Raw genomic sequence first — 14,549 nt, 5'->3', positions numbered from 1 at the left:
GTATAATTACTTCGTTACATGTTGTTATTTCGTGACCTGCCGTCTGCTATGTGAAAAGATATTGAAATCGCCAAAGCGTACCAAACTAAAAAGACCGACCCGATTCCCGATTGGTATTTCTTCACTGGCACATATTGCCTATGGACAATTGGGCTTCGTGGTTTTCGGTCATCATAAGGGCAGTTCTTTTCGGCCAAGGTTTTCTCGCTGTCGAGCCTTTTCCCCCTTTACTTGCTTAATTTGGTCAGCAGTTGCAATTGCAGTGCGTTCTCGGAATCCCGTGTTGGCCTATGGTTCATTTATCTTGGTGCGTGGTGGCGCGATAATGGCTAATGCCGAAATGCCCAATTCTAAAAGCCATTGATTTCTTAATCGCGCGGAGCGGGAGAAAAATTTGAATGAAGTTGCATAAATTTTCAAAAAAATACCCTATAATTTATGTTCATTCACGAAATAATTTTGGGCGCCCGTCGAGCTCGCCACCCCATTAGAGGATTTGGGGTGTGGAAGTTCCAGTCCTGAGGATAATATATAGCTTATTGTCTTGGTAAATGGTTTCCGAGAAGTGTGCAGCTTGCCGAAATGGCCTCGTTGTTTAGCCATGGTTGCAGTTATTAAAAATCTTTGAATTTCAACTTTCGGCTTTCTTTTTTTTGACCTCCTTTATGGGTGGTGATATATTCATAAAAATTATGGGCACTGATTCACTTGTTTCACGAATTAGGGATTTGGAAACACATCACGTAACAATTTGAAACACAGATCGTGTAATGCGTAATGTGACAATGGCAACAAAGAAGGTTTGGTGACTTCTTGTGACTTTATTTCTAGCGTATAGGCTTCGTAATCACGGTATGTTAACGAACAGGCTTGATAGTAAACGAATTTCCGGTTCAGTTTATGCATCCTATGGCTTTAGTCCACGCAGCAACATTAAAAGGTAGGTTTGATATTTTAAATTTCAAGCAACCTTTCGCGGGTCGCACAGAATCGATCGGCGGGCCGCACTTTGCCCAGGCCTGATATAGACGTATCGGCGTTGTTGGTGGCATGCAAAGATCGTGTAACAGGCACGCACCAATTGATGTATCAGACTAGCAGCCTCATATCGCATTTACCGCATTCAATTCCGTTATTTGGAATGTTAAAACCATGTGAAGTTGTGCTGTGTTGAGCTAACCTTCGATAGGGTGCTGCCTGGTCATAAAGGAACGTGTCAAAAGTTTGTCATATACCTTTCAATACCCTACCGTACTGGTGCATCACATGCATATTTCGGTAAACTTTTGGGTGCACCGCGCACACCGGTTGAAGAGTACTGATCGTGATCGGTAACGTACCATTGTATTGACGCAACTTATCATACGACGAACGTAATAAGATAGAAAATTAACTAAAATGCAAGAAGTCTCATAAAGCGCAAGTCGAATATTTTCGGATTCGTCAGTTAATATTGCGGTCTTCAGAAGGACACGCACGTGTCGCTGGTGTCTGGGAAAAGGTTGTCAGACCCTTGCGTGCATTGGAAGACTTTACCGAACTCTTCGAAATTGCGAATCGGTCCGTGAGCTCTGTTCAGTAAGATTATTCGCAAGTTCAAAGAAATATACGTGTGCAGTTCTAGTACATTATTGGACGTACCGAAACAGTTTGGGGGTGTAGCCTTTGGCTATTCTATTCCTTGCAGCCACGTCATTTTCCACCTCACACCATACCTGTAAACCATCGAAATGATAGTCTGTTTTATGTACAATGTACACTTCGTTAGTATATTATAATGCTCTCAGAGAATCGAATATTTACAAACTCACACTATAATCTATTTCATCCCGCTAGAATTCCGTCTATATTCTTTTATATTGATGGACGTGCAGTGGCCCGTCATGAATTGAGTGCACGCTAATTTATCGTTTATCGAGAGTCGGCGATGAAGTATTAGGTATTCAGACTACTTCCATTTAAAATTCAACAGATTTTGAAATCAACTTTTTCTTTTTATTTAATTTGAAATTTTATCATGAGCAGCATCAATCGCACAAGTTAAATTTTCAAAAGTACCGGAGACTTCATTTCCGGCATCACGGTTGCAGAAGGCAATTTTTCAAATGCGAACGTTCTTATTGCGTCATAAATCATTCTGCATCAGTGCCAGAGATGCATCTTGCGATGTTGAAACTGTCACAGGCGATTATCATAAGTCTCGTCGTTGAATTCACTTGTTCAAATTAATTGCTCGAGTTAATCAGGTTTCAGTTTATTTTATATATATCTATTCGATTAATTTCGCATCTCATGAAAATCTATGCTTCCGCATGTAATTGTGTAATTTACGGCATTTTGCGCTTGCCTATCACCTGTGACTACTTTGACCGTCTTTATTAATTTAGGTATGCGACGGAATTATATTTCAACGTACGTTGATTCCTGACATTCTATGGGCGACGGAAAGCGTGATTTCTGGTCAGTACCTGAGTGTTGGCTATGAATAACAGCTTCTTTGGATCAAGATCTTCTAAACCCGGCAAAACAAGCTCATCATTGTTGTTTTTTGCCCACTCCACGTAAGCCTGTAAATATACGTCAAAGAAAAAGGAAATGTAAGACTGCCGTTACCACGCTGGAAATTGTTGGATAGCAAAATTAATAGTATCATGTTTATCTATTTTGAAAAATAAAAACTGTGCGTATCTATTTTTTCTAATAAGTTCTTGAATTGTTGAGTTGGTAAATGTATCGTATGCTGTAAACGTGTAGTTTTTTTACAGGCGCATCACCGCATCATAATTCCTAATAATATTAGGAGGTAGGCCTACTTCTAATATTTTATCTATATTTGGTGCATTTTTAATAACTAGCTTCCAAATGCTCATTAGACCTGTAAAAGTTAGCTAACCGAACCAATTGACCTCCTATAAATCAGAGCCAAGGCGGTGTATGATAACAGTGAGAAACTCCGACCACAATCTTACAATCATGCGCTGAGAATTGTTTTCGTCAGTATGATGTCACAATTCAAATCAATGAATAAAGAGCCGTTTGAAAAAGATTGTCCGACTTCTGCATCTTCGAAAAGGGTGCTAATTTTGAGACTTTTGCCTCAATATTTTCTGTTTTTGAAAAATAAAATGACTCGACAGAAATAAATTGTTATACAGTGGGACAGATAACTGGTAATTCGCTAATTTATCTACTGCCTGACCTCAAACCCAAATCAGCATGAAGTTGGCCAGAAGAAATAAATTCTTGAAAAATATTTAGGCGTGAGGTCTTATAATGAGTTGTTCCGTTTTTAAATGTCACAAATCAAATAGAGTTGTGACAACTTTACAATGCATCACCCAAGTGTCAATAGCTTGAAAGTGAGGTTTTATTCTGAATTGTCGATATATTGCAACTTACGTGGAAGGCATGTCGGAGTGTTCCATTATCATTCATGTTCGACATCAGGTTGGCTATACCGTCTAGCTGCGATATTGATATACAAATTACTCATTTGTAGTATATACCCTACGAACACAATTAGAAGGCAGTGATGAAATTAAGAAATACTTACATTCATTCCAGCCTTTTCGTGGTGGAAAGAATCGTATAATGTTGCGAAACAGGATTTTATCTTCTGGAGCTCATCGATTGATGCTGGCGTCCACCAGTTTGGCCGTTTTCCCGTCGATTCAATCAGAGAGTTCAGCTTAAGCGGCGAAATTTAGCCTTGTTTTGATCGCGCCTATCTCTTATGTTACGCTCTTACCATCCAACCGATGACAGTGCCAATGCCTCCGAACTTCATAGACATCGGTAAGTTAGGGTTGAAAAACGGAGCGTGTAGTATACCGGCCGGAATTATCATGCGGTTTTCTTGGTGGTGATAATATGCGTTTGCCTCCGTAGCCGCCGCAAACCACCTGGTGCAAATTAATATGAGGGATTGGTCTGTATGTGGCCATACTGAGAGCTGAAATAGCCCTCACGGCAGGGTTGCCACCTTTTTAACAGGAAGTTCTTTTTTTGTGAAATAGTATCAATTTACAGCAATATTAGCATATGTGTTTTCTATTCTGTTCACGCCGCATTGTTGTCCATATGAAATCTTTCATCATAGTAAATATGGCCCATACGTTTGAAACTACCGTTTCGGAATCTAGCAATTACCTATCATATCGTAATCTAGCAGCCCGCGAGGCGTGTGTCCCAATCTGGAAAAGTGCTGACTGCGACTTCTTAGCTTAGACCTGTTTTAGCAGAACACCGTTGAAACTTTCTGGACAAACGCCATAAAATATATTTTCCGTTTTTTGGAAGTAGAATTGGTATTTCTCTTTCAATTCCCAGTATAGTATCAAACTTCAAGTTCTAATTAGTTTCAGTTCTTTTTTTCTGGAAATCATGCATGATGAAGTATAAAAGCAAGTGTGGTAATGCCTCTATTTTCCGAAAATATATCTACACTATATGACATCTTTGCGATCCGATATATTTTTATTAACGTATACTAATCGCTCAAAGGTTTAACACCGTATCCGATACTACTTCTCCGTATTGCTTTTCGACTTAACTACGGGCCTTATAATATATCAGGGAAGGCGCCATGCCAGGATATTTTCTGAGGATTGGGAGTAAACAAAGGATTGGTATCGCATTTCCATATCAACACTATATCATTTGCATCACATTATGCGGTCGAATGGTTATGCCCTCAAAAATTGATACCTCCTGGGATGCATCAATATGAATTAAGCTCTCCGCACCCTCCGCATTGCTCAATTCGCAGCTTTTGACAGTCCATGCGAACGAATTACGACCGTTTTCACAACTACCTTGTTACTTGAGTAGATTTAAAGTCAGTCAATTCTACTTCTACTTCAAGTAGTTTTAGATTGCTTTTAAAATAAGTACTTCTACTCGTACCTGAGTCGATTTTTGCGTCGCTACTTCTACTTGAGAAGCTTTATTGACTTCTTTGACCACGTCTGATTGTATATGGTGCAAAACATCAAGGACAAAACAAAAACATTCGATTCCTATTTCGCTATTCAATTTTAGAAAATTAGGGAAGGACAAATGGCGAAACACGAACCATAACTTTTCGGGGTTCACACCATCATTACTTTTTAGCAGCCTACAATGATGTAAGTGACTATTGTAATACGACCTTGAAGATAACACTCCTACTTACTCTTCGCGGTCAACAGGTTCTCCAATCTTATGTAGCATTCGTCTTAATTCAATATCGTAAAGATGAAACTGAGTTTCGAAGAAATTCGCTCCCGCAATTTTCAATTCTCTAAACTCATCGTCCAAAGAGTCGTCGTTGATATTGTCTGGATAACCAATATGAGCTGTCACGCCGGCGAGCATTTTCTGTGATATGATATTGTATACAAAAGTTACTGTGGAAACCGGCGTTTTGATGAAGGTACTGGTACCTGCAGTCCGAGTTTTGTGACGTTATCAGCCCACGTGACTTCCATTATCTTTTCCTTCAGAGCTGACATGACTTGCTTTTGTATTTCGATCACCTATATAGGGAATTCATATTTCACTATCTCTTTTATAGAATACTTATACATCGTTATTCTGGGAGTATCGGGACTGAAATCTAATATCAGAACACGTTTTGAATATAAGCATCACTAACTTAATATACGTTCCGTGATAACTCTTATACTGGCTAGCAGGTGACAAAATAATATGCAGTGCGTTATAGTATGATCTCTTAATGGTAAATCATAACCAAATTGCTCATCAATTCTGAATGAGGTTGACTGCAAACTTCTGCCTGAAGTGTTGATGCTTATTGATCTCTTGCAGACTACAGCGTCAAACGCATAGATGAATACCCGTCAGGCAAGGATATATCTTGAGTAATACTGGTTATAGACCTTTATATATCGTCTCTGTGAAGAGTAAATTTCGATACAATTTTACTAACATCAATATAACGTCTCATAGTCGAATATTACTCAGCGCATAATCCCCCGCGAACTTGTGCATGTGGTGGAATGTATTACATTGTACAATCGTATGTTGTAGTAATGATAGGCATTTTGAGTTTATTTCACTGTATAGAACTGGCCAATCTGCGTCTATCAATGCTAAACTAACCGATATAGAATCTATAGAAGTCTATGTGCATGTAGGTAGGCTATAGTTACCTTTAAAGTTTCGTATAGCTTAGTATATTATAGCTTACTCCAGTGTTTTCATGCGGTTCCATACGTAGCCTACTCTGAAGTTTGAAATGCGGCTCGGACATCCAAAAAGGTCGGGAACCACTTGACTAACCGATTGGTTGTATCGCAGCATACGACACACAGCACAAAGCTGCGCACATCAATGGAAGTCACAGAAAGTGCAATGAAATATGTATACGGTCGAAAAATAGCAACTAATCATTAATGTAATAAGGACCTGTCATTCTATTCTTTGTAGTCGCATAAAAGGTGCATATCTGAACTTTCCACATCATTCATAATGTTTTGACGCCATAACGAGTGATACTAAAATATGCTTGATTCTACTATAGAAGTGTGTCGGATCTGGTTCTGCTGTACACCTTGTTATTTATGCTATCTGTGGTCATGAACTGTGTACGTGATTTACTGTAATCATTAGATTCGCTCTTTCGGGTATGCACGTCTTGCTTGCCGGTCGTGTGACCACCGGCTTAAGGACGTTTTATGTTGTGGTGTCGATATGTTGCAGTTTGCGTGTGAGGCTCCGTAATAAAGCATTGCCAATCCGAAGACCTGGCCGTTTCAGAAGCCGAATACTCGATTCGCAATTAAATCGCTCAGGTATCCGATTATTCCCATTCCTACTTGAAAGAAACCTACTGCGACAGTGGGCCGGCATCTCAGGAGCCATAACAAAGAATGTCGGCAACAACGACACCAACTTAAAACCGTATTATTGCTTGTTCGGGTGTCGGTACTCGGTATACCTCTTCCTTGCTATCCTCGGAGAACGCGTTGTTAACATATAGCGCACCAAGCGGACGAGGCATTCCTTTCTCGGCGAGTGATATGCATACATCGGCCCGTGGACTTTCCTCGGTACTCCCAGCCGTGATTTTTCTAAAACGAATTATTCATGATTCAATAAGGCGGCCAAGGTGACATTCGATTGTATCATTGTAAATAACATAGGTAATGGATTTCGAGTAAGGTGCAACGGAAATAGCCTACCTGTAATCGCTGGTCAGGTCGCGGTATCGTTTCGGTAAAAGGTTCATGTTGTCTAGGATGTTGTACATCACCACGTATGTCTGAATGACACTGAAAAGGTACGAATTAATTTCAATTCTCATTCGGTTTAAGTTAGAGTTCGACGGTATGGCAGCGAGTATTTCCATCACAATGATTTGCCTGAAACTGAAACTATCTTGCAGAAGAATGCTAATGCTGGTCAGTAAAGCAAAGAATAAGGAATTCGCGAATAACATGTAGACTACATAAGCCTATACGAGTCCAACCCGAGTAAGATTCGATGTGGGATGGATCTTATAACGTAGGGTTACCATATTTTAGAATCGGGAAAGGTGGACACTTTTTCAAAATTTTCATATTTAGAATTGTCGAGTAAAATTCGGAAAAAAACGTTAAATTTTTCCCGAAATTGTGGTTGGTTGACTAAAAAATGGTCAACTTTTCGGCTCAACTCTGGAAATACAGTTTTTCTTTCACATTATCCGTTGGTTGACTACAAAAAGTAAAAAAAAAGTGGTCACTTTCGTTCGGACTCCGAATCTCCTATTTAGCGTCATTTATGCCCATTTCTCAGCTCTAAAAGTTGTAAAGGAGGATGAATTCCCAAAATGGAGGACATTTTCAAAAACCGGAAAAAGGCGGACAAATCCTCCTAAAGGATGACGTATGGTAACCCCATTATAATGTCCCAGACCAAAATAGACGATCGGTTCAGGTTGCGTAGGACGCATCAATTACTCACGATGCATTGTATCGCTCAAGCACTTCTGGCAATGCCGAAAAGTATTTACTGCTGTAAGAAATGATCTCCGTTTCGGTGGTCAAGGTCGTGTTGACTTTCATGAATACTTTCTGTATGTACTTGTACCAATCAAATTGGCTGGAGAGCTTCTGAGCAGCATCTGTGAAAATAGAGTGACAATATATTTTTATACAGTGTGGACATTTTCAGTACGCTAAGCAGGATGTTCCGGGTGCTTAGACAATCCCTATAGGCAGGCCGTGTTATTTTTGGCATTTCGGGAGCCAGATGCCAAAACTGCCAAAAATAAAAATTTGAAAATGCCAAAAATAACTAATTTTTGGCATATGCCAAAAATAACACAATCTGCCAATAGTGTACTTCTTTCATGGTGTTGCGTTAACAGGACCGCATTACAAGTGTGAAGGGCAGATCCAGCCCACCCATTAGGGGAGAAAGCATGGTGTCCTAAATGGTGTGGGCACAGCGAGATTGAACGGCTAACTGCATTTGGTTTACGTCACACTTTCCATTTGTCCAAAGGCAATTTTACGGCCATTTTTAACCGGCTTGCCGAGCGCTAAATTTGATAAAACGGGTATCAGTGGAAATCTGCCGCTGTACTGATTACTAAAATATAAATTGTATTCTGCTCATGCATCTGGAACCCCCAAATTCAACTAAGATTTTTGCATTGTGATCGAGTTGAGCATTGTGACACAACAAACAGTCCGGCTATTTCTGAGCTGCAGTCTCGTTTCGCCAGACAGTCTTGTTGCGTTAATGTTCTTAAACAAGCTAACCTTCCCAGGACTCTTCCATGTGAGTTGGTAATATTAAAGCCATCTGACGTGACAAAAGTCCTGCTAAAATATATCGGTAGACTGATGGAGATGGGTTGGTCGCGCTACAAAATAGAATGTGTTGAGAGACAACACAGGGAACTCCTGGAAAAGTATCGGGAAGAAAATTATTTCCGCGATGAGATCGATGGCACTAGCGCAATGATCTCTTTTCATGATGCTTGGAAGCCGGTTCTGCCCTCCGAAATTTTGAAGCTCTGAAAACCTTTTGTGGAGGACTGGCAACATTCTTTCCCTCAACGGCTACTGTTGAAGCCGATTTTTCCCAGATTCGTTGGGCGAAAAATTAATTCAGGAGAAACTTTGCTGACCTGAGTTTGGAAGCACTGTTACAGTGCAAACAATTTAAGTCTATTCAACAGCATTAACAATCAGGAGTTGAGCGTGTTTGTTAGGCTTCTCATTCTTTTTGCTTTATTGGCACCGATTCCGAATGGATACTGCACATTTTGTGGTTTTGTTTGATATTATTAACCAATGTAATCGCTAGGTTTTTTCTTCTTCTTATTGTTTGTTGGTACTTATTATATGTGGAAGCTGCACATTTTTTGGTCTCTATTGATAAACTGACCCAAATAAAGCGTTTTTATGACTAATTCGAGTCTGAAAATATCTATTTAGAGGTCGATGCCAAAACTGCCAAAAATAAAAATTGAAAAATGCCAAAAATAAGCTATTTTTGGCAGTTTTGGCATATGCCAAAAATAACACGGCCTGCCTATAGGTGACTGCTAGCTATAAGACGTTGCAGAGAGTCTTCATCCGTGGTTCATCCCCACGCCTCAGCATAGCATGCATTGAGTTCTGCGCATTCGTATGTGCGTTATTGATAATTATCCTATATATGCGATTTATGCATGAAGTAATATTGGGGTATTACAATCTCTGTGTCCAAAATGATTCACATTTCGCAATCCTTGCGGCATGCTTAAAATTAGTCCCGAATAAAACAAACCTAATTGTGCACCATTTCCAAATTAAGTTGCTATTACCTCCCAAAGTCATTTTGTCGTACATATCAGAATAACTTTGTCGCTCTGAATTGGGGGATATGATTTCAGCAAGATCTGATTCCAGATGCAATATCTGCAAAACAATATGGACGATGAGGCGCTACGTTCAAGTAGCCTATTAGTTGGAATCAAATCAACCATATTAGTATTTTACATAGAAGAGGTGTGATTCCGATCACACTGCTGGTCGGATAAAAACACGAGATAGTTCTCTGCGATTATTGAATCGTTAATTATTTGATATTGGTATGCAAACAGAAGCGTTCCTTACATAAAAGAAATTCCGACTATTGCGTGTTTTAGGGTCTGTGACAGAGATGTTTGGTTTGTGGGGTGCGAAATAAGAAATTATCAGTCAATTCTGATTTCTGATGTGCAGTGCTTGCATCATGCCACGTGATGGCACATCTATTTTGATTATTTTATATTGTATTGTATAGACTAGGATTCTTTCCATTTCATTCGCAAATATTGTGGACTAAATACCGATGAACACCAAAGCAAATCCAACAAGATTGGCTATATTTGATGGATTTCCATCCATAGGCGATAAGAAACCAAGTGTGATACTGAATATGTTCGGCCAAACGGAAACAGGAACGATAATTAGACAGTACCTCATTCGCCATTTCTTTAATACGGTGTCCGTTAAATGTGTTCTGCTTCATGATCTGAAGAAATCAAACGATAATATGAAGTTCTCCACGCCTTTATTTAATTCGAATTGAATTCGACTGAAACTTTTCGAATTCTTCTCCAAGGTAAATATCTTGGTTATGTTGGAATATATACACACACTTACAATGCAGTAGCTGAATTAGTATTTAAGTGAGGGCGCGCAGGATATATTTCGACGGAACCAAAAATAAACATATCTATGGAACCAACTGTGTCGCGATAAGTCCATAGAGCATGCAGGAGCAGGAGGTCTTCCAACAGATTCTTGTATGCAGCACGTGCTGATGCAAACTGCTCTAGCAGATAGAAAGGCTTTGGTGACATTGCCAATGACGGTTGATCAATCTGAATGCAAAACATCAATTGTTTATGGTGACAATTACCGAATACAGGTAGTTTCAATTAATAACTCCGGGGCAAATGTATATTAGACTGAATCGCCCTCAAATAAATAGGGTTGATGGAAATATCACAGTTTTTCTCACTAGGGCGTCTCATTTACAGACAAGCTGTCTGCTTCTGAAACAATACTTATTCTACATTGCAGAATGTGTTTAGCGTACCCGCTGTCTAGATCAGGTATACTGGATTTGAAATTATTATTTGACGGTACAACAAATTGAAACCACACGAGACTTATTATCGCATAGTGTAGTTTCGTTACGGCACTAGGGCATCCGCACCGTAATCTTATGCACGTCCACATTCTTGTCGTCTGCGTGTACGCCGAGATTTATGATCGGCGATGAAATTCGACCCCAAATATCCACTTTTCGAATCTTTGATTTGGCCAAGAAGGTCTCCAGATCCAGGTCATCGCGGCCATCTCCGAACAGGATCATGCCACCGGTTACATTCTCTATCCACGACCAAAGGCCTGACAGATCAGCCTCGTCTAGAAGTCCTTGAAACAATAATATTCGCCGTCCGTCATATAACGGACTCTCCAAAGTTTGTGTATGGCGATGACTTGCTACTGGCAGATGGCAGTGTCTTGTGAGTCATACGTCATGTGTGAGAGATTTGGTTTATCACAAAATGCAATGCAGAAAAATCCAATGCACCTGCGAATCGAGCCTATATATATGTACATGCGCATCACAATTTCTAAATCCATCAAATGCATGCAATATTGCCCGATCTCTGGGTTTTCGTGGGCTCTTTCTATAATGGGATTGCGAAGTGGTCACCAGTGACAGAGCATCCAGAGTATAGTCATCAGAGTCCTCGTGTATCGGGGTGGCCTACTGTAAATATGCTTAGTGAACTCATTGCCGACAATCAGCTTACTCTCATCGATGCAGGATCGGTAATAAGCTTTCACTTTTTTGATGGCGTCGCGATCCTGCTGATTTATTGGCTCCCCTAGAAGTTCTGTTCAAATGAAAACAAAAACAAAACGAATAGATGTAGCTATTCAGTGGAATGACTTCATGTTACCCGTCAATATAGCCGTGGTTCTCCTTTCAACTTCATCGAATTGATCGAAAGAGCCACGTCCCTCAGGTATGGGATCGTAGCGATTTATCCAGCCACCGCAAGCGTATCGGAAAAAGTTGTTGCATGGATCGGCCGACCGGTCCATCATAGAAAGAATGCTTTGGGCTTCGGCAGCGCACGTATCGGTCTGGCATACATCTGTTGTTGTGCGAATGTGATTGAAGGCACAAACAAAAAAATGAATTTTGAAAAAATAAAATTCATTCACTACCATAGCGCGAAAGCCATATACAGTTTTATTGGATTCTCGAGGCTAGTATCGACATGAGTAGACTGTTCAAATAACGGCATAGGTACTTACCTTGAATTTCGATTTCACCATCATCCTCAAAATCTGGTCGCTCCCGATCTCTTATAATACCTGGCGATGATCCTCTGACCCCGGTAGCAACAACAATCACCATTAAAGCTTCTAAACGCATTCTCAATTAATACTATCTGACCTCTATGATGCTATTGCACAAACACTTGTTTAATCAGTTTTCCAATCATCATAAATAACGATAGTGTATGAATTGATTTAACGATTAGAGAACGACCAACACACCATAACTCTACGCAACAAGCAACCTGTTGCTGGGTCCAGGATTATCATGACTCGACTCGACTTGAGTCAAATTGCGTACTGTTTGTGTAATGACTCGAATCTCAATTTTTCGTTGACTCAACTTGATTTGAGTCATTTTCTCAAGAATGGAAAATGACTCGACTTGAGTCAATTTGTGTATTTAATCGACTTGCACTCGAGTCATTGCGCATGACTCGAACAATTCCTATGAATCCAAACATTCTATATCATTCGATTCAAGTCTCATATATCAGGATCGATAATTGAAAAATAGGTACAGAAACCCTATATTTTATCTGCTTCAATATACACATTGAGAGATAGACGAATGAGTGTATTATGAATAGGACGAGTTCGATATCGCCCAATTGTTTTATAGAACTGAGGTGGCCCGCCTTGAACTCAATAATGACCTCTATGACTGGGACTCGCACTCGAATTCAGGGCCGTAACAGCACTTCGTCAGGCCCCCCCAAAAAACTTTGGTCTTGGGCCCCCCATAGGGTTATAGACCGAACGTCTGGGGGGGTTCGCCCCCCAGACCCCCCTCCGGCGATACACTGTTTACCACTATTCATCATAATCATTGGGAGTTTCTTTAGTGAATCAGCTTTTGTGACCTAAGCGCGCGAAGCGCGCAAAATTTCTAGAATTCATGATTTCATCGGTCAGTATGATCGGGAATTGCATGCATTGTTATCAATTTTTATCTTCTCTCTGCTCACGTAATCAGATTTGCCGGTAGAGCTGAGTGAGGTGTGTTTGAAAAGGTAGGACCACTCAATAATAATTAAACATCTTCGGGCGTATACCCGTTGGCAGGAACGAAACAGCACCTCGTCCGGCCTCCAAAAACGTGGGTCTTGGGCTCCCATAGGGTGATAAAACGACCCCCCCCCCCCATCACGTTGTTCGCGTTTGTCTCGAAATTACCTCTACGGTATTGTGAGCCAGCGCGAAGCGCGAAAATTTTCGATAATTTATGATAAAATCGGTCAATCAGATCGGCGATTGCATATATAATCCTATCAATTTATTGTCCTCTCTACTCACGAAATTAGATTTACCGGTAGAGCTGAGTGAAGTGTCTTGAAAACGGGAGGGCCCATAAATAATAAATAATCATCTTCGGGCGGGTGGAACCGTTGATATGTCTTCGTTACATGATGTTATTTCGTGACTTCTAGTCTGCTATATCAAAAAATATAAAACCGCCCAAACGTAGGCTTCTAAACTAAGAGACGCACACGATTTCAAATTTGTATTTCTTCACTGGCATAAAATTTTTCCCAGCGGGATGGTATTTGTCCTGTGAGGTTCAGATCGCAAAGACAGGAACATTCGGCGCCAGTCATTTAGGCGCCTATGGACAATTAAACCTATATGTATTTTGTATATATAGCGAAGTCTTTGGTCTGCATAAGGGCATAGACCTTTTCGGCCAAGCTTTTCTCGCTGCCAATCGTTCTGGCACACTTCTTGGAGTCGCATGTTATATGGCCTAAAACTTGATTGTATGTCTTGGTAGGTCGTGGCGCGGTAATGGCCCAATATCCAATAATAAAGAAAAAGGGCTACTTGAATTCGCGCGCAGCGCGAAAAAATTTTGAAAATATTGCATAAATTTTCAAAAAATACTCTATGATTTATGCTAATTCATGAAATAATTTTGGGCCCCCATCGAGCTCGGGCCCCCCCCAATTGGGGGGTTTGGGGTGCGGCAGTTACGGTGCTGCTCGAATTGCAACACTATGACTTGGAATGGACCCACTACTCCCTGACTTGAGGTCGGACTTGACTCGGTGGTGAAGTGAAAATGACTCGTCTTGACTCGAGTCAAAACTATCACGGTAAAATTGACATCTGACTCTGGATCGAACATACATAATATCAGCCAGCAAATAAAGGACCTTCACATATCATTATTTCAACCATTTACCTTGCATTCGAAATTCCGTTTCGGTCGGATAAAGTAACCGA

At 40.4% G+C, this 14,549-nt stretch overlaps 1 protein-coding gene across 1 annotated transcript; it reads right to left on the bottom strand.

Annotated features, from left to right (window-relative positions):
- Positions 1 to 1,325: 1,325 nt before the first annotated feature.
- Positions 1,326 to 12,474, bottom strand: LOC145439396 (membrane metallo-endopeptidase-like 1). The gene is made up of 18 exons (XM_080316879.1): positions 12,303 to 12,474; positions 11,942 to 12,139; positions 11,792 to 11,875; positions 11,185 to 11,405; positions 10,712 to 10,846; positions 10,441 to 10,494; positions 9,803 to 9,896; positions 7,948 to 8,107; positions 7,185 to 7,274; positions 6,941 to 7,073; positions 5,424 to 5,516; positions 5,174 to 5,358; positions 3,749 to 3,902; positions 3,554 to 3,688; positions 3,400 to 3,465; positions 2,469 to 2,567; positions 1,642 to 1,715; positions 1,326 to 1,571 (listed from the first exon to the last, which is right to left on the bottom strand). The coding sequence occupies exons 1-18, from the start codon at positions 12,421 to 12,423 to the stop codon at positions 1,463 to 1,465; spliced, it is 2,205 nt and encodes a 734-aa protein (XP_080173005.1). The 5' UTR covers positions 12,424 to 12,474; the 3' UTR covers positions 1,326 to 1,462.
- Positions 12,475 to 14,549: the final 2,075 nt, after the last annotated feature.

This window comes from Botryllus schlosseri, chromosome 5, assembly GCF_051294905.1.
Source record: "Botryllus schlosseri isolate E-star chromosome 5, Bs_hap1, whole genome shotgun sequence".
Lineage (NCBI taxonomy): Eukaryota > Metazoa > Chordata > Ascidiacea > Stolidobranchia > Styelidae > Botryllus > Botryllus schlosseri.
The sequence above is the reverse complement of the archived record's forward strand: the minus strand, read 5'-3'. Positions and strand labels throughout refer to the sequence as shown.